This window comes from Bos indicus, chromosome 7 (assembly GCF_029378745.1).
Source record: "Bos indicus isolate NIAB-ARS_2022 breed Sahiwal x Tharparkar chromosome 7, NIAB-ARS_B.indTharparkar_mat_pri_1.0, whole genome shotgun sequence".
NCBI classification, from domain to species: Eukaryota; Metazoa; Chordata; class Mammalia; order Artiodactyla; family Bovidae; genus Bos; species Bos indicus.
Window position 1 is genome coordinate 12,548,389 of NC_091766.1, and position 18,284 is coordinate 12,566,672.

At 55.8% G+C, this 18,284-nt stretch overlaps 4 protein-coding genes across 6 annotated transcripts; 2 read left to right on the forward strand and 2 right to left on the reverse strand.

Annotated features, from left to right (window-relative positions):
* Positions 1-908: 908 nt before the first annotated feature.
* FBXW9 (F-box and WD repeat domain containing 9) lies at positions 909-5,845 on the forward strand. The gene is made up of 10 exons (XM_019964075.2): positions 909-1,405; positions 2,524-2,663; positions 2,742-2,870; positions 4,053-4,165; positions 4,251-4,342; positions 4,675-4,823; positions 4,913-5,026; positions 5,157-5,246; positions 5,334-5,399; positions 5,473-5,845. The coding sequence occupies exons 1-10, from the start codon at positions 997-999 to the stop codon at positions 5,545-5,547; spliced, it is 1,377 nt and encodes a 458-aa protein (XP_019819634.2). The 5' UTR covers positions 909-996; the 3' UTR covers positions 5,548-5,845.
* An 864-nt stretch (positions 5,846-6,709) lies between these two features.
* Positions 6,710-7,161, reverse strand: GNG14 (G protein subunit gamma 14). Its single transcript, XM_019964076.2, is given in 3 exon segments — positions 6,710-6,833; positions 6,836-6,922; positions 6,925-7,161. Coding segments are annotated over 3 exon segments (303 nt in total). The 5' UTR covers positions 7,025-7,161; the 3' UTR covers positions 6,710-6,717.
* Positions 7,162-10,271: 3,110 nt separating this feature from the next.
* DHPS (deoxyhypusine synthase) lies at positions 10,272-14,012 on the forward strand. Of its 3 annotated transcripts, none has more exons than XM_019964079.2 (9): positions 10,272-10,624; positions 11,200-11,364; positions 11,556-11,677; positions 11,765-11,861; positions 11,941-12,027; positions 12,457-12,562; positions 12,643-12,746; positions 13,587-13,712; positions 13,797-14,012. In XM_019964079.2, the coding sequence occupies exons 1-9, from the start codon at positions 10,418-10,420 to the stop codon at positions 13,890-13,892; spliced, it is 1,110 nt and encodes a 369-aa protein (XP_019819638.1). In that variant the 5' UTR covers positions 10,272-10,417; the 3' UTR covers positions 13,893-14,012. The 3 variants fall into 3 exon arrangements, with proteins under 3 accessions (XP_019819638.1, XP_070648838.1, XP_070648837.1); XM_070792736.1 differs by lacking the exon at positions 10,272-10,624 and adding an exon at positions 10,914-11,075; XM_070792737.1 differs by lacking the exons at positions 10,272-10,624; positions 11,556-11,677 and adding an exon at positions 10,911-11,075.
* WDR83 (WD repeat domain 83) lies at positions 13,904-18,193 on the reverse strand. Its single transcript, XM_019964081.2, has 9 exons — positions 17,905-18,193; positions 17,705-17,825; positions 17,515-17,620; positions 17,202-17,250; positions 16,993-17,119; positions 15,588-15,655; positions 15,389-15,497; positions 15,190-15,304; positions 13,904-14,206 (listed from the first exon to the last, which is right to left on the reverse strand). Exons 1-9 carry the CDS (start codon positions 18,005-18,007, stop codon positions 14,057-14,059), a joined length of 948 nt encoding a protein of 315 aa, XP_019819640.1. The 5' UTR covers positions 18,008-18,193; the 3' UTR covers positions 13,904-14,056.
* Positions 18,194-18,284: the final 91 nt, after the last annotated feature.

Here is an 18,284-nt window from a genome sequence, read left to right on the forward strand (position 1 = left end):
TATAGCACATGCAACACCGTCTCTGGGACATAATTGCAGTCTGGGAGCTCACTACAGCACAGATTCAAAATCACCATGGGCTAAAGACTAAACTGAGTGGCAAAGAGCAAGACCTTGCAGCACTCTTGGGCTGGTTTCACAACTCTGGATTTGTATAATGCTCAGCCCAACGTCAAGGCCGTGGGACCCAGGAAAACATGCACAACAGTTAAAGGCAAATAAAAAATCTCTTATCTGGGTATGCAGAGGCCTCAGGATAAAATCTTGCAACCTCTGTACAACCCAACGATCACCTGCATCAACCTGGAAGAAATTTTTAAATGCTGACACAACCAATTTTCATTTAAGTGTGTGCATTTTAGTGAGAAAAAATAAAGCTAACCAGTGAAACAGTGGTATGTCCCATAGAGAAAAATACAGTGGAGGGAGGGGAGAAAGTACGTTTTGGAAAATGACCGGTCTTACAGTACTCTGGGTACTTAGGGTACTCTGCTAAGGTGATTGAGCAAAGAGCCACGTGGATATCAGAAGAGGGAACGGGCTAGTGCTGCTTAGAATTTGTTTAACTTTCACCGAGGGCTCTGCAGTGTGTTTCTGGGTCGCTAAGAAAAGACAGGAATCACTGGCATGCCTAGACTTCGAACCAGGAAAAGAAATTTATTTCTTAGGTTCCGTGTCTGTGAGAAGTGCTTTAGGGCCGTGTTTTTCAAACCAGAGTCCAATGGCCCTTTGCATCAGCAACATCAGACATTCTAGTTTAATAAACGCAGGAACCAGAAATCGGGATTTTTCCAGTCCAAGGTCGACGCAGCTTAAGAACTAGACCTTTCCGAGGACCCCGCATCCAGCACGCGGCCAGTTTCCACGCGGGTTGCTTGGTTCCGGCTGGCGCCTAACGTCATCAGGCAGCGCCGGAAGTGCCCTCGTGCTGCCTAGGAGACAGGACGCGGGCTCTGAGTCTGACAGAGCAGGGCCAGCCGCGCCCACCCGGTCGCCATGGAGCTGCCTCCAGGGCCGCGCGACGATCCCCACGCCTGGGACGATGACTCGGACCCGGAGCTGGAGCCTGACCCCGACGCGCAGGCCGAGGCTTACGTGGCCCGCGTGCTCAGTCCTCCAAAACTCGGGCTGGCACCCCCGCGCGCCCCTCCTTTGCCCGCGCCCACGGTGTCCTTTGGCTCTCTGGAACCGCGGGCCGCGTCCAAGGGCCCGACTGTGGCAGTTCCGGGCCTGCTGAGCCTACCCCCGGAGCTGCTGCTCGAGATCTGCGCCTACCTCGACGCGCGCCTCGTGCTCCATGTCCTGCCACGCGTTTGCCACGCGCTGCGCGACCTCGTGCGTGACCGTGTCACCTGGAGGCTACGCGCGCAGCGCCGCGTACGGGCTCCCTACCCAGTGGTGGAAGGTGCGCGCGCCCGGGGGTCGCCTGCCCAAGTCAGGCCTGGGGCGAGGGGGAAGGGGTCTAGGGTGTCATGAGCACACCCACTGGAGAAAACTCCCTGGCTGTCCTGGTTCAGGGTGGCTGAGGTAGTTACTGGTAGTACCAAAGCTCCTGACCTCTGGGTGAACCATGAGGCAGATACTTGGGATCCTGAGGCTATAGAAATCTACCTGGATAACTGGGGTCCCTGAACTCAAGATCCAATGATTCTCAGGCCGGGGGTTGCTACAGCGACTTAAAGTCTCAGGCTGTCAGGCTGCTTGGTGCTCAAAGTAAGACCAAGAATCCCCAGGTTCTGGGTGTAGATGCTAAGGCAGCAACTGGTAATGTAAAAGTCCCTTACCCCTAGAGTCTTGGCCTAGGTGAGGGTGAGACATGGACACAGGTCCAGAGCCTACAACCCTTGAACCTAAGCTATGGTTTAGAGGTTGGGATCTCTGATACCAGCAGTCACAGATCCTCAAGTTCAGGGTCTAACCTGTGATCTCAGACAAGGGCTGGTGGTCATTCCTTCTGCCACCAAAGTCTTTGGTCCCTAGAGGATAATGCAGCCTGCTGGTCTTGAATTGATGGGACTTTACTGAACAGCTTGATTAAAATATAGATGTTTGGGTCAAGGGCTTGGGTTCTGCTCCTTGACAAGGGTCCCAGGTTTGGGATACTGATTTTGGGGAACACTTCCATGAGTGGTTCAGGTGGCCAAAACAAGAAGGGTTAGTTATGTAGTCCTAACTCTTGTGCCCAGCCAAAGGGGTAGGGAGGGTGAAGCTGAGGTTGGACCACAGCCAGGGGTGAGGCAGGACTTTAACATCCTGAGGTTGGAGAATGAGGCCTGGGAAGGTGATCCTGGGGCTTCAGTTACCCAGTATCTGGAAACGGTAAGGAGCAGCCTTAGACCTGCATGGCAGGTGGGTGGGCTGGTGGTCCCAAAGCTAGAGCCTGGGCTTCCTTGGGTGGGGTAAGGGATCCAAGTGGGATTCTCTCCAAGTCTTCTGCTCCCCAGAAGCCAGTGGTGAGCTTGGAAAGCTGGAGTGGGTGGCAGGGTTCCTGCCCACTGGGGACCCTGGTATTGCATCCCACAGAGGAGGACTTTGACTGGCCGACGGCCTGCATTGAGTTGGAGCAGCACCTGTCACGTTGGGCAGATGATGGGCGCAGGGCTGAGTACTTCTGCCTAGCCGATGGGCACTTTGCTTCCATTGACTCGGTGCTGCTGCTTCAGGTGAGACAGGGGTTGGTGGAGGGCCTGGCAGTGGGGGGCCAGGGTGACCCCTACCACACCACCTCACTCCTCTCCCAGGGTGGGACACTCTGCCTGTCTGGCTCCCGAGATCGCAATGTCAACCTGTGGGACCTGCAGCAGCTGGGGGTGGAGCCCAGCAGGGTTCTGGTCAAGACCCTGGGGACCCAGAAGAACAGCACTCACAAGGTGAGGGGATAGGAGATCAGGCAAAGGTAGGAGCTAGGAGGCCTGGGCAGGCTACTGTGGCTGAGGGCATGGGTTTTGGCACCAGAGCTCATTGATTTATTTTTTTTTAATTTTTATTAATTTTTTTGGTTATGCTGGGTCTCCATTGCTGCACTCTGGCTTCTTCTAGTTGTGGCGAGCCGGGGCTACTCTTTGTTGAAGTGCTCAGGCTTCTCACTGCGGTGGCTTCTCTTGTTGCGAGGCACAGGCTCTAGGTGAGAGCAGGTTTATTTAGTAATTGCAGCACATGGGCTCAGTAGTTGCAGTGTGAGACTTTAGGGCGCATGGGCTTCAGTAGTTGTGGTGCATGGGTTTAGTTGCTTCTTGACATGTGGAATCTTCCCAGACCAGGAATTGAACCTGTGTCCCTTGCATTCGTAGGTGGATTTCTATCCACTGTGCCCCCAGGAAAGTTCCAGACCTCATAGATTTCAATCTTGGTCTGCTATTGTTTGTGTGACTTTGGGTAAAGTCAAAGTCATATATGACTTCTCTGGGCCTCACTTACTGCTTCTGTCCAGTGTCAATTAGGATGAGGTTGAATGAGGTGACTATGCATTAAGAGCTTCACTCAGGCTCATATAGAGTAGGTGCTCAGATGTCGGGTTTACAGATACGTGGAATCTAGTTCCCTGACCTGGGATCAAACCCAGGCCTCCTGCATTGGAGCCTTAGACATTGGACCACCACAGAATTTCCGTGGAGGTCCTATTCTTAATCACATTGTCATGTGGCCTCAACCTGTGCTGGTGCTAAGGCTCTGCAGTACTTGATTTAGGAACATTATTAGGTGGGGGTGTACATGTTTTGGGCTTCCCTGGTAGCTCAGCAGTAAAGAATCTGCCTGCAATGCAGGAGCCATGAGTTCGATCCCTGGGTCTGGAAGTTCCTCTGGAGAAAGAATGGCAATCCATTCAGTATTCTTGCCTGGATAATTCCATGGACAGAGAAGCCCGGTAGGCTACAGTCCATGGGATTTCAAAGAGTCGGACATGATTTAGCAAGTAAACCACAGCAACAACGTGCAGGTCTTTCGGTTCTGAAGTCAGACCCGCAGACCTGAGCTCTAATCTCTCCTCATGCTGACTCACTCTGGGTTCTGTGAAATGGGGAAGATCACAGGACATGGGTCTGGTCCCACAGGGCTGGGTGTGGTCACTGGCAGCGCTGGACCACCGAGTGTGCTCCGGTTCCTGGGACAGCACAGTGAAGCTCTGGGACATGGCGGCTGACGGGCAGCAGTTTGGCGAGATAAAGTGTGAGGGGACCTGGGCAGGAGGGCCTGGGTGGGCAGTGCTCTGTCCGGCCCCTTCCCCAGCTCTGTGGTCTGTGTGTCCCCAGGGGCAAGGCAGCTGTTCTGTGCCTGTCCTACCGGCCAGATATCCTGGTGACCGGCACCTATGACAAGAAGGTGACCGTCTACGATCCCAGAGGTGGGCCCTGGGGCCTAGGTGGGGAGAGCAGGGCTGCCTGGGGTCTCCAGGGTCATTTTGGGAAAAGAAACACTTGGTCCTCACAGTCTGACTTGGGTAACAATCACACAACCAGAGGCTGGCCACTCCAAGTGGCCTGTGTTGTGCTGGGGGCCACAGGGTGACTGCTGCGTGCGGATACTAGGGGCAGAGGAAGCCCTGTCTCCACGTGGGATGGGGTGATGGACTGGAAGGCCCCCAGAGGAAGCCACGGAGGATGGAGATCCGGGGTCCAGGGGGGCCTCCAAGGGGGCTCTGATGTTGCTTCCCTCCCTGGCCCCTCACCTGCAAAGTTGGCCCAGCCCTGCTGAAGAGCCGGCGGCTGCACTCCAGCGCCGTGCTGGCACTGCTGGCAGACGACCGGCACATCATCTCAGGCAGCGAGGACCACACGCTCGTGGTGTTTGACCGCCGGGCCAACAGTGTCCTGCAGCGGCTGCAGGTGGGCCATCCCCCGGGGGCCCAGGGGGCCGGGGCTGTGTGGAGTGGCCTGGACTGGCCTGAGCCACTCCATCTCCGTCCCTCCTGCAGCTGGACTCCTACCTGCTCTGCATGTCCTACCAGGAACCTCAGCTCTGGGCTGGCGATAACCAGGGCCTACTGCACGTCTTTGCCAACCGCAGTGGCTGCTTCCAGCTTGTCCGGGTCTGCCGAGGCCCTCGCCCCTGCCCGACTCTCCCTGGGCTGCCTCCCCGCCTCTTAACCCCTGGGGGGCAGTGGGGCACTGGCCTAGGGAGAGCCACACCTGAGTGTCACCTGTCCCTCCCTCCCCCAGTCCTTTGATGTGGGCCACAGGTCTCAGATCACGGGGATCAAGCACTCCCTGGGGGCCTTGTACACCACGTCCACCGACAAGACCATCCGGGTGAGGGCCCAGGACAGTGCCTCTTCTCTACCCACCCTCAACTGTCGGGGACACGTCCCATGACCTTTGCCCACTGCCCCTCACCAGGTACACGTGCCCACAGACCCACCAAGGACCATCTGCACTCGAAGCCATCACAATGTGCTGAATGGGGTAAGGCCCTGTCCCACGCGCCGCCCCTGCCCACCGAGAGCACCCCTGACTCCTCCTGTCCCTGTCCTCACAGATTTGTGCCGAGGGCAACCTGGTGGTGGCTGCCTCTGGGGGCCTGTCACTGGAGGTCTGGAGGCTGCAGGCCTGAGCAGGTGGATGTGGATGTGGGTCTGCCTACCGGCAGGCGGGGCCATGACCTCTGTTCTCGGGGGCGGGGACCTTCCCCCATGCTGGTGCTGCCTCTGCCCTGCCCCACAAGCCTATGGCACAAGGGGTCCTGGCCATGGCCATGTGGGGTCCCTGGGCTGGGCCCCACGCCAGGGGAGGTGAGCTTTGTGTTCCGGCCCACCCAAGGGGGCTGGTCCCCACCCTCGGGCCCTGTTTTTGTTATGATTTGGATGCAGGCTCTGCCTTGAGAGCAAAGAAATAAACCTGCTGTACTGGTGCTCCGGCCTGGAGTGTGAGCCTGGTGTCACCTGAGGGCTCTGTCCCTCCCTGCTTGGGGCCAGGGTACCAGGGGTGGGTGTGTGTCTGTGAGATGGGGCCTGAAAGCCTGGACGACAGCCACTGCTGTGTGTGCGTTTGTGGCGGGGGGGGGGGGGGGGGGGGGGGCGGGCGGGGGGGCAGGTTCTGGGTGCGCCTGCGCCTGCCCGGGTGCATTTCAGGGATCCTGTGTGCCCGAATGTCCCCAGGGAGGCCAGTCAGGCTGTATATGCGGTTTGCTGTTGTTGTTTAGTTGCTCAGTCGTGTCCGACTGTTTGTGACCCCATGGACTGTAGCCCTCCGGGCTCCTCTGTCTATGGGATTTCCAGGCAAGAATACTGGAGTGGGTTGCCATTTCCTTCTTCAGGGGATCTTCCCAACCCAGGGATCGAGACTGCGTCTCCTGTGCTTTCTGTGAGGGGGAGGGAGACACTTGAGAAGTGGCACTTGTCTGTATGATGGTACCTGCGTGTGTGAACTCTGTGTGTGTGTGTGTGTGTGTGTGTGACACGCACTGATACATAGATCGGGACTCTAACCCTGGGTGTTTGGGCAGAGGGACCGGGCATCTGCTAATGCTACCCCCTGGGCCGTGGGGAGGGGGGCAGTCAGGGAAGGGGTAGGTGAGGGAGGGGCATGCTCCTCTATTCAGGGTCCAGGGTGTGCTTCTGTGGCCGTGACCCTGGCGTGGGCGAGGAGGGAGGCTGGGCCAGGCACACCCCACACCTGGTCCCTACAAACCCAAAGTCCACCACGGAAGCTTGGCCAAGCCATGCCCTGAGGAGCACTCACTTCATCTTTATTGAGGCCCCCTGGGCGGTCCGGGCTGCAGGGTTCACAGGATGGCGCAGGGCTTCTTCTCCTTGAAGGGGTTGGTGGCGGCTGGGATGCCCACGAGAAAGGGGTCGCTCTTGGCCTGCTCTGTGCAGAACTGCAGCAGGTCGGTAGCTGCCTTGGATACCTGCAGACCAGCCCGGTTAGCCCGACCTGGGCTGGGCCGTCCACCTGCCCTGCTCTCTCAGATGCGCCCGCCTCACCCTGGTCCTCACCTTCACGCGGTCAATGCCTGCCTCCATCCGCAGCTGCTCCACGGCCCGGCGGGCTTGCCCAATGTCACTGCCAATGGTCACCTTGCTGGACATCTGAGGGAGGGTGAGCAGAGCCACAGGCAGCAGGCTGCACCCCAAACCCCAAGCTCCTGCCTCCTCCTATGTCCCTGGTGCCTGAGGCATGGGGGTGGCTGCTCCCCAACCCATCAGGACCATGTACCTCAACTGAAGACTCCGGCTGACTCCTGGCTGTTCGGTCCTCCTCCTGCGGCCCCACTCTGGAGCCCTCCCCCAGCCCAGCCTCTCCAACACCCCCCCAACCCCCCACAATGCCTGCAGAGACTTTGAAGCCAGGACATTCACGGAGTGAAATGTCACCAGCGGCAACAGCAGCTGCTGAGGCCAAAGGGGTCCCTGCCCCAGGAGGCCCAGTGGCTGCTCTGTCATGTGTCACCTTTACTGGGGGAGTGTAGGAGCCCCGGGCTCTCACAGATCTGCTTGATCCCCTGCTAACTGGCTCCTCCTCTGACGTGAGGAGGCACAGCGTGAACCCTGGTTCAGGTGCAGCCCTGCCTCTCCTGTGTCTGTCTATACTCATGACCCAGGGCCCTTATCCACAGATGACTCAATTCACTCACTTATACTGATGGCTTCCCCTGTGTCCCAGCCCCTTCCCTGACCTCTGACCCGCATGAGGACCCTCCTCCCTCCTCGGTCCATCACCCCCACCTCTCAGTTGTCTCTCACCTAACCTGGCCAAAGTTGGACTCTGGATCCTCTCCCCCAACCCCAAACCTCCATCCCCCAAATTCACCACCATCCACCCAACTGCCCTGGTTCCAATCTTTAACTCCTTTCTTCCTTTCTTCCAGTATTCCTACATTTAATCCTTCATCAAGAGCCGTCAGAACAACTTTCTTTGTTTTTAATTAATAATTTTTTATTGGAATAGTTGATTTACAATGCTGGGTCAGTTTCTGCGCAGCAAAGTGAATCAGTTATACATAAACATATATCCAGTTTTTTTTTTTTTTTAATATTCTCTTCCCATATAGGTCATTACAGAGTATTGAACAGAGCTCACCGTGCAGTTTATAGATGAACTTTCAAATTAGGTTGTCAGACTGGTCACTTCTCCCCACTCTGTTGGTAGCATTGGGGTCCTGCCCCCCCATCTCAGTTTGCCTGGACCAGTGCAGTTGCCTGGTCTCCCCTGCCCTGCACAGCCTGACCCCATTCTACTCCAGTAAGTCAGTGGGATCTGTTAAATCACATTACAACATGGATGAAACTTGAGGACATTCTGCTAAGTGAGATAAGCCAGTCACAAAATGACAGCTAATACATGATTCCCCTTATGTGAGGTAGGAGTAGTCAAATCCCAGAAAGCAGAATGCCAGTTGCTGAGGAAAAAGGGGGATGGGGAGTTGTGTTTAATGGGTACAAAGTTTCAGTTTGGGAAGATGAAAGAGTTCTTGAGATGAAGGAGGTGATGGTTGTATAACAATGTAAAGGTACTTAATGCTTCTGAACTGTGGACTTAAACATGGTTACAGTGGGGGACTTCCCTGTGGTCCAGTGGCTAAGACTCCACATTCCCAATGCAGGGGGCCTGGGTTCAATCCCAGGGAACTAGATCCCTCCTGCCATGACTAAAGATACAACATGTTGCAAGCAAGACCCAGTGCAGTCAAATAAGTATCTTTTAAAGAAGAGACAGACTACAGAGCTTTCTTTCTTAAAAAAAAAAAAAAAAAAAAGGTTACAATGTTAATTTCATGTTATGTGTATTCTACCACAGTTTTATAAATTGGAGAAAATAAATCAGTTTTTCATTTTAAAAACTCTCCTATGGTTTCTCAGCCCCTGAGAATAAAACCCACCCTCCTTACTACAGCCCACAGGGCCCTGCCTGGTCTGGCACCTACTGTCCTCTCTGAATCCTTTTCAATCCCTCCTTCATTCTTCATGGATCACCTTGACGTCTTTGTGTGTGTTTCATCCATTTTTGCTGAGATCCCAATGTGTGCCCAGCACTGCACAGACTGAAAAGAATAGCAGTGAAACCAGACATGATCCTGCCTTCACAGAGCTGGATGGCAGGGAGGGATGAACAGCAGCAAACAGAATATATCCTGCACTGTGAAAAACAAAAGCAAGGTAAGAGCAAGAGCAGGTGGTCAGGGCAGGCCTCTTGGAGGAGGTGACATTTGGATTGAGGCCCAGAGGAGGAGGAGCTGGGGAAGCAGGTGTTCCAGGCAGAGAGAGCAGCAAGTGCATTGCCCCTTGGTCAGCAAAGAGCTTATTGGGCTCTAGAACAGTCAGGTTAGTGGAGCTGGAGAAAAGTGAGTGCGGCCAAGTGGTAGGGGATGAGGGTAGGCAAGTCAGTGCCTTCTTAGGCCACAGGGAAGAGCCCGAGTATTACTCTTACTGGGAAGCCACAATAAGAGGGTTTTTCTTTAAAAAATTATTTATTATTTTTGGCAGTGCTGGAATATTTCTACCTCATTGCTACCCGGTCTCTGGGTACTCTTCATTGTGGTGTGGAGGCTTCTCATTTTGGTGGCTTCTTGCAAAGCATGGGCTCTAGGGCACGTGGGTTTCAGTAGTTGTGGCTCCCAGGCTCAATATTGTGGCACATGGGCTTAGTTGCTCGGAGGCATGTGGCATCTTTCCGACCCAGGTGTCAAACCCGTGTCTCCTGCATTGGCAGATGAATTCTTTACCACTGAGCCACCAGGGAAGCACACAGTATATAGTGCAGACTCCATAAATTGTAGAGTGAGTGATTACAGGGGTCTCACTGGACTAAACCCTATGCATGGTTAAGAGGACCCATAAGATCATAGACCCCTACCCTCTAGCATCTCACAGGCTCGCTAGAGGGAAAGAGATATCAGCCCTGGGTCCCACAGGAGATCCCTGACCCAGAGGAAAGTCAAGGAAGACTTCAAAGAGGATATGGCAGCTCAGCTGCCAGAGACAGAAGACCAGGGGTTATGCTGCATATGGAGGCTCAGGAGACTTGCAAGACACGAACAGCGATCACTGTTCCAATTTGACGAGAGACTCTCCGAGGCAGAAACTGTCTGATACCTCCTGGTGATTCGAATTCCGTCTAACGGCAACGTCTGAGAAACCATTCTCTCTCTGAGAGGGTAGACACGAACCGGTACGCTCCACGCAACGCGGTGGGTTTCCAGCAGGCGGCAGTAAAAGTAAAAATCATTCATCGGCGGCTGGGAACATACGGAATATAAATAATGGCTCCCCGCGGCTTCCGTATTACGGACTGTACAAGACAAGATGGCCGCACCCTTGATTCCGGGCGCAGCGGGTCATGTGATTAAACATCTTCCGGCCCTCCCCAGGTTTTCCCCAGGCCTTGAATCTCCTACTGAAGTGCGTGCCGGGGCCTAGAGCAGTTCGAGGCTGCCAGAGGGCTGGCCTGGGGCGGCTCTGACTTGAGAGTGCAGCTGCAGGACAATGGAGGGTCCCCAGGAGAGGGAGGTGCCCGCGGCGGCACTGGCCGCCGTGCTGAAGCACAGTTCGGCACTGCCGTTCGAGACCGCGCAGGTGCGGGGCTACGACTTCAACCGTGGCGTGGACTATCGCGCACTGCTAGAGGCTTTCAGCACCACTGGTTTCCAAGCCACCAACTTCGGGCGCGCGGTACAGCAAGTCAACGCCATGGTGAGGCCTGGGTGAGGCTTCCTGGGTTGAGGGGGCGTGGCCTCCAGTAGCACCCTGCGGTGGCTGGGGGCGGGACTTCTCTGGGAGGTGTGTTCTTCGTCCAATAGTGGGAGAGAGTATGGGGCCCGGGAGTTTTGTGCTGGGGAGTGGTTGGGACTGATTCTGGGGCGGGGCGGGGGCGGGGAGCGGGCGTTATAGGTAACAGGTGAAAGTATTATGGGAGGGGCGGAGCCTGGGCTAGAGAGTGCATTTGAGCCAGGAATTGGAGGTGGACCCTTACACCCGCCCGGACCTGAGCTTGGGTTTGCTTTTCCCGGTGGGGAGAGGGGTCGGGCCTGAAAAAGTGATGCTCTCGGATTCCTGAAAAGGGGCAAAGCCTAAGCATGTGACCTGAGACTTGGGCTGTGAACAGGGCGGAGCCTACACAGGGGTGTTCCTTCCCCTGTACCAGGTAGAAGTGTTTCTCTGTCCCTGAGTGGTCAGAGCCTGGGCGGGGAGTCTGACACCAAAACCCGCCGCGGGTCCTTGGGGTGGAATTTGGGGCCAGAGGTTAATTCAACTCTGCCCTTACCTAGATAGAGAAGAAACTCGAGCCGCTATCCGAGGATGAAGACCAACATGCAGACTTGACCCAGAGCCGACGCCCACTCACCGGCTGCACCATTTTTCTGGGCTACACATCCAACCTCATCAGTTCAGGCATCCGTGAGACTATCCGTTACCTCGTGCAGCACAACATGGTGGGACCTGGTGGGGGTGTGGCCTTGGGCTCTCTGGGTCTTAATGGGCAATAAGGTTACTGGTCATTTAAGTGAGACAGGAAGATATGGGTCAGTTTTGTTTTGCAGCAGAGCTCCCCACAGGGGTCAATGGATGAGAGTTGGGAGTTAGGAGTTCTGCTTGGGATAACTTCACTGCCTTGTGGCTGCAGGTGGACGTCTTGGTGACCACAGCTGGGGGTGTGGAGGAGGATTTCATCAAGTGCTTGGCGCCCACATACCTGGGCGAGTTCAGCCTCAGGGGGAAGGAGCTACGTGAGAACGGGATCAACAGGTGGGTGGGTGGGGGCTGAGCGGTGCTGAGTAAGGGAGGCAGGCTGAGGGTCCTGGGCCCTGATGCCCATCCACCTTCTGTCCCCAGGATTGGAAACTTGCTGGTGCCCAATGACAATTACTGCAAGTTTGAGGACTGGTTGATGCCCATTCTGGACCAGATGGTGCTGGAGCAGAACACAGAGGTGAGGCTGGAGCAACCTGGGGCTGGGGGAGGGTGCGTCAGGGGAGGCGCTGCTGCCTGAAGCCAATGTCTCCTCCTAGGGTGTGAAGTGGACACCTTCCAAGATGATCGCCCGGCTTGGCAAGGAGATAAACAACCCAGAGTCCGTGTATTACTGGGCCCAGAAGGTGACGGACCGGCGGGGGCAAAAATGCCAGGCTTTGGCATGTGTTGTTTCATTTTCACAGCCACCTGGGTAGTTGGTACTAGTCTCCTCATCCCTGCTCCTACATAAGGAGCCTCAGAAACAGAGAAGTTAGGCAGTTTGTCTGAGGTCCCACAGCTATTGACTGTGGATCTGGCATTCTGGCTCTACTCCTAGACTGCTGGGAAGCAGTTGGGCAATACTTAGCAGCTCCCATGGGGACTCTTGGAAGGCCCCATGCTCCTCAGAGGCTCTGGGGTCCAGCAATCAGAAAAACAAGAACTACCATTCTTCATGTGCCAGGCCCAAGTGAAGTTAAGCTCCCTGCCCAGAATCAGGCAGAGAGGAAACACCTGCAGGCTGCACCTACAGGGCTTAGATCCGGCCCCCCTCCTGTCTTGCTCTTTCCTAGAACCATATTCCTGTGTTGAGCCCGGCACTCACAGATGGCTCGCTGGGTGACATGATCTTCTTCCACTCCTATAAGAACCCAGGTCTGGTCCTGGACATTGTTGAGGGTAAGATGTTGGGGCTGCAGAGGAGCAAGGGAGGAGGGCTGCCTGGGCCTGCGGTGGCCTGACTCAGCCCTCTCCCCCAGACCTCAAGCTCATCAACACACAGGCCATCTTCGCCAAGCGTACGGGGATGATCATCCTGGGTGGTGGCATGGTCAAGCACCACATCGCCAATGCCAACCTCATGGTGAGCAGGGATGCAGACTGTGTGGCCCCTAGTGGGGGGTGGTACTCGTGCCTGCTGTGCAGACAGGCCTGTGTACTAGGCCCATGCCATGTGCTGGGAAACAATTGTGGACTAGACAAGCCAAGATACCTGCCCTCCTGGAACTGATGTTCTAGTGGGGAGATGAACAGCAAACCAGTGACAAGGTGACATGTACATCAGGTGGCAGTATTGGTTACAAAGAAGAATCAGGGATGACGATGAGAGGGCAGGAGAAAGGCATGCTATTCAGAAAAGGGAACACTTCCTGGGAAGTGTGACCTGTGAGCAGAGGTTTTTCAGGGGCTGCTCCCATGAACCATGTGGTTAACTTAAGGAGTGGGCGTGAGATGAGTTTCTGGCAGGACTGGCCAGTGCAAAGGTTCTGAGGTGCCTGATGTAGGCACATCTTGGAGGCCAGTGAAGGGGAGAGTGAGAGGAGGTGAGGCCAGAGGTGACAGCCACAAAGTGCGAGGCCTTGAGGGCCACTCAGGTGCTCATAGGCACCTTCTGGCTGCTGTGTGGGGAACAAACAGTGGGACTGGGGTGGGGACCATAGAGAGGGAAGAGGTGTGGAAGTCTTCTCTAGAGTTGGTGGCAGATGTGGGTGGGCTCTTGCTACCTAGGTGAGTCTGGAGCAAAGCCGCCCACTGCCCAGCATCCCATGACACTCCCACTTGGCCCAGTTATTGACATGGAGCCCTTCCCTTGGAGTGAAGGCCACCAAGGGCTTCCTTTATCTGGGACACATCCCTGTGCCTTTAGCTAGTATCCTGCCCTGGAGTCTGTCTGGCTGACCAGCCCATCCTGTCCCTCCCACAGCGGAATGGCGCTGACTATGCCGTCTACATCAACACTGCCCAGGAGTTTGATGGCTCTGACTCAGGCGCCCGGCCAGATGAAGCTGTCTCATGGGGCAAGATCCGGATGGATGCACAGCCTGTCAAGGTGAGGGTCAGCCAGCCAGCTGGAGCACAGGGTCTCCTAGGCTGCAGCTGTGGATCCTCTGGCCCACCTGGGTTCCCTCCATAGGTCTATGCTGATGCCTCCTTGGTCTTCCCGCTGCTTGTGGCTGAAACCTTTGCCCAGAAGGTAGATGCCTTCACGCCCGAGAAGAATGAGGACTGAACACTGGACGGTGCAGCCCCAGGGAGGCCTCACCCCCCTCCTCTATTTATTAGTTTGCAGACCCAGCCCCTCCCCACTTCTTGGTCAGCAGCATGTCTAGAATAAATGATCTCAGCGGTCCTCCTTAGGCTGTGTCTCTGTCCTTGGCAGTGGGTCCCCTGGCTTCAGCCTGGGGCACCTTCAGCCTCGTAGGTCTCCTCCCGCCAGCACTGGATGCTGCCCCCCATGGCAGTCAGCAGGCAGGGCTCTGTGGGGTGGTAGGTCAGCGATTGCACCACACCAGGACCTACAGGCAGGGCCAGCGCCAGGGCACCCTGTGGAGTGAGGGGTGGGCAGTGGTCATCAGTGTGTCTCCCTCCTCCTGGCCGCCTCTCCCCTGGTTTCCATTATAATGCTTCTAATTGCTTCCCAGACATTGCAAACTTAATCAGTCCCAAACTGAGCCCATCAGTCAGTTGTCCTTCCAGGTGCTCAGGTCAGACACCTTGGATCTTCCTCGTACACCTCAAGTCCTTTTGTCAGTAAATCCTCTTGGCTCTGCCTTTAGACTGTGCCCAGAGATTGCCATCTGGGCTCCACCAGCCCACCTGAGAGCCTCAATGCTCCCTCCTTTTATTACCCTGCAGTCAAGTCTCAACATATTGGGTTCTTCTCTCCACCTGCAAAATGTCCTTTCACGTGCCCTCCCTTGCAGGATGACTGCCAGTCTACTGGACCCTCGAGACGTAGGCAAAACCTTGGTGCCTTCTGAGTTCTCAAAGGGAGAGCTGGCTCCTCAACTCTCCAGGGCCCTCCAGTTCCTTCATCCTCTAAGGGGCTTCTGTAGCCAAGCCCCAGCCCTGACCCCATGAAGTCTAGCTGGTCAGTTCCCATTCTGACGTCCCCACCAGGCTGAGACACATCAGGACAGAGCTCACAGGGCTCACGGGGGGAAATCACAGGGATGCTCAGACGTGGCTCCGATTTCCTGAACAACTACAGCCCCATCTCACCTGGGGTGAGATGCCATCACCACCCTCCCTCCCCGAGGGTCAGTCCCAGTGGCCCCACCTGACCTGGATCCTGCTGCCACCACTGCCATCCACAGCACTTCCATTTCCTGACCGATACATGGGCGCCACACCTCCAAGCTTTGGCATGTGCTGTGCTCTTTGCCAGGACTGCCCTTCTTTCTTCATTCTCTCATTCCTTCTAGCCCCCAGTTCTAACAGAACACCACCCCCCCTTCAGGCCTGAGAGTGACTCAGGTAAGGACAAGGCAGGCACCCCAGCGTGGAGTGGGGGTGGGGAGGCTCACTTCCACCAGGTCCCAGAAGAACACCTTCCCGTCCTCAGAACAGCTGACCACATGTGTATCGCGCTCGCTCAGGCAGCAGTCCAGCTTATACTCCTTGTTCTTATGGCCCGTGTACCTGGGGGTGAGTGGAGTCAGAGCGGGTGTTAGGGGCGGGCTTCACTGGGGGTGGGGGAGGGGCCCCACGCTCCTGAGGACTCACTCGCCCAGCAGCTCCCCTGTGTCCTTGTCCAGAAGCCGCAAGGTAGAGTCTAGGCTGGACACCAGGGTGCACTGGCCATCCCGGCTGAAGCAGATGCAGGTGATGGGGCCTGGGGGCAGGGGAGGGCAGGCATGTCAGGCTGGGTCCCCTGGGCTGTCCCCACCTTCCCTGCCTGCCCCCCAGCACCAGCCACACTCACTGCCCACGTAGTCTGAGAAGAGCTGCCCCATCCTCAGGTCATAGCGCCTCACCCGGCCATCTACGGAACTGCAAGACAGGGCGGCTGCAGCTGAAGCACTTGCAGGGGCCTGTAGGTCCAGGGTGCCAGCTTTGGTGTCCCTGTATCCTCTTCACCTGGCCAGGGGCCCGAGGGCAAGGCTAGCACCTATCCTTCCCAGTACCCTTCACTGCCACGTCATGCTTAGGATCGGCCACGGAAAACACACTGACGTGAACTCAAGAGTGGAATTCTGGGTCTTCCTAGGTGGTCCAGTGGCTAAGACTCTGAGTTCTCCATGCAGGGGGCCTGGGTTCAATCCCTGGTCAGAGAACTACATCCAACATGCTGCAACTAAGACCCGATGCAGCCAAATAAGTAAATTAAAAATAAATATAAAAAAAAAAAAAGTGGAATTCTGAGGCAATGGCTTTAAGACACAGACCCAAGGGCCAATCAAGTCCCATTCCATCTGTTTCTGCTTTCCACTGAGCTCCCTCTCTGGGCCAGACCCTGTACAGAGACTTGGAACACAGCTGCTACCAAGCCAGGAGCACTTGCTGCCAAAGTGGAACCTCGTGGACTGAGGGGCATCAGCTCCCAGGAGGTGACACTGGAATTGAGGCTTGAGGCTGAGAAAGGAGCCAACCATGTTCAGTTCAAGGGGGGGATGTGTGGGAACTGGGTGGGCTGACAGGCCAAGCAGTCCAAACACCCCCAGTGGTGGGATCAGCACTCCCTCAGGTTGTGGGAACACTTGGGCAGCCCTGCATGGGAATTTTTTTTTTTTAATTGTCTCCTGCAGCTAGACTGTCAAATCTATGTAGGCAGGGGTTTTCCTTGTTTTTCTATCTTGTTCACTGCTGTATGCTGACTAAAAATGGGACCTGTAGGAGGTGCTCAGATACACTCCAAGTAGTATAGAACAGTCCAGGTGGAGAAAGGGCAATTGCATGTCGGTCCCAGAGTGGAAGCATGTGTGGTATATTTAACAGAAATTAGCTGCAATCCTTTGGCCACCTGATGCCAAGAGCCGACTCATTGGAAAAGACACTGATGCTGGGAAAGATTGAGGGCAAGAGAAGGGTGCGACAGAGAATGAGATAGTTGGATGGCATCACTGACTCAATGGACACGAGTTTGAGCAAACTCCAGAAGATAGTGAAGGACAGGGAAGCCTGGAGTGCTACAGTGCATGGGGTCAAAAAGAGTTGGACACGACTTAGTGTCTGAACAACAACCACATAAAAGCTGAGAGCACAACAGAGACCAGACCATGCAGGGCCTTATGAGCACAATGAGGAGAGTAGATTTTTTAATCTAAATACAGAGACAACTGTGAACCTCGGTGGCACCTGGCGAGCGACAAGGTCCTGGTCCCACTCACCCTGCGAGGACCTCATGGTCTGACACCTTCACGCTGGATATACCATCTCTGGCTTCGTCCAGTGTCTGTACTGGCTCAGGTTTCCGAGAGCGACAGTCCCAGCAGCGGATGGTGGAATCGATAGAGCCTGTAAGGCCAGCATGAAGGTGGATCAGGTTTAGAGGGCGGAGGCAGTCTCCTGGGCCCACCTGCCAAGGCCCTGGACTCACCAGACAGGATAACTGTGGCCTCTTCATTAAACTGCACTGTGTTCACCTTCTGTGAAACAGGAACTGCCGCTTAGAGGATGAGGACAAAAGCAGGGTTCCCAGTGCAAGTTAAAGCAAGGGAAAAAGGTTAAGGGTAAGGGAGATCAAAGAGTTGGGGGGAACTGCAAGGATGGGGCTTGATGAAGTGGGGGCCATGGGGAAGGATCCTTGCGCTGTAATTGCGTGGGGGGGGGGGGGGGCGGAGCGGATCCCTGTTACCACCCACATGCTAATCAGATTTGCTTTAATGAGACCCCTTCTTGCTTGCACTCACCCCCGCGTGGCCCCGGAATTTCCGCACGACTTGCCCTGACGCCACATCCCACAGCACCACCGCCTTGTCCCCACCTCCAGAGCAAAGACTGCTGTTATCAAAGGAGCTAGAAGGCAGAGCACAGAATATTTAGCATCTACTTCTGTTCCTGGCCTCAGCGCCCCGATCCCGCCTTGGCCCCCCGGCTCACCCAGCCGCATCCAGCACCTCGTAGCCGTGGCCGCTGTACGTCCGCAGTAACGTCCCCCGCAGCGGGTTCCACAGCTTCAGGGTCTTGTCGCTGCCGCAAGTCAGACAGTAATTGCCATCCACTGGGGAATACCAGGGGGGGTTACTGGGCCGTCGACCTTAGGAGGCGGGAGGAGGACTCGGAAAGATCAAGGCGCTCACCATTAAATCGCACAGCTCGAACCGCCCCCTGCCCGCAGTCCAACGTCTTCAACCGTTTCTGCGGCAGCTCGGGGCCCCGCGGTTTTGGCTCAGGGAAAGCCATCCCTCGGCTTCCCCTTCCTCGCCACCTTACCCGCGCCGGCACGGAAGCATTCCTTGCCCTGGGAGGGTGTAACCTTATTATTGTCCTCCATAGTCTACTTCCTACTTCTCACTTCCGGGTTCTACATTTAGGCTCTTTGGAAATAGTGTTGGAAACACTGAAACTTGTCTCCAGCTTCCTAGTTTCCTTCCCCACTTCCGGTCTTCTAGGAGCATTTTTGGCTTCTCCGAATTCTCTGTCCCCTGGCTGGGGGGAGTTCCGGTAACCGTCGATAGGA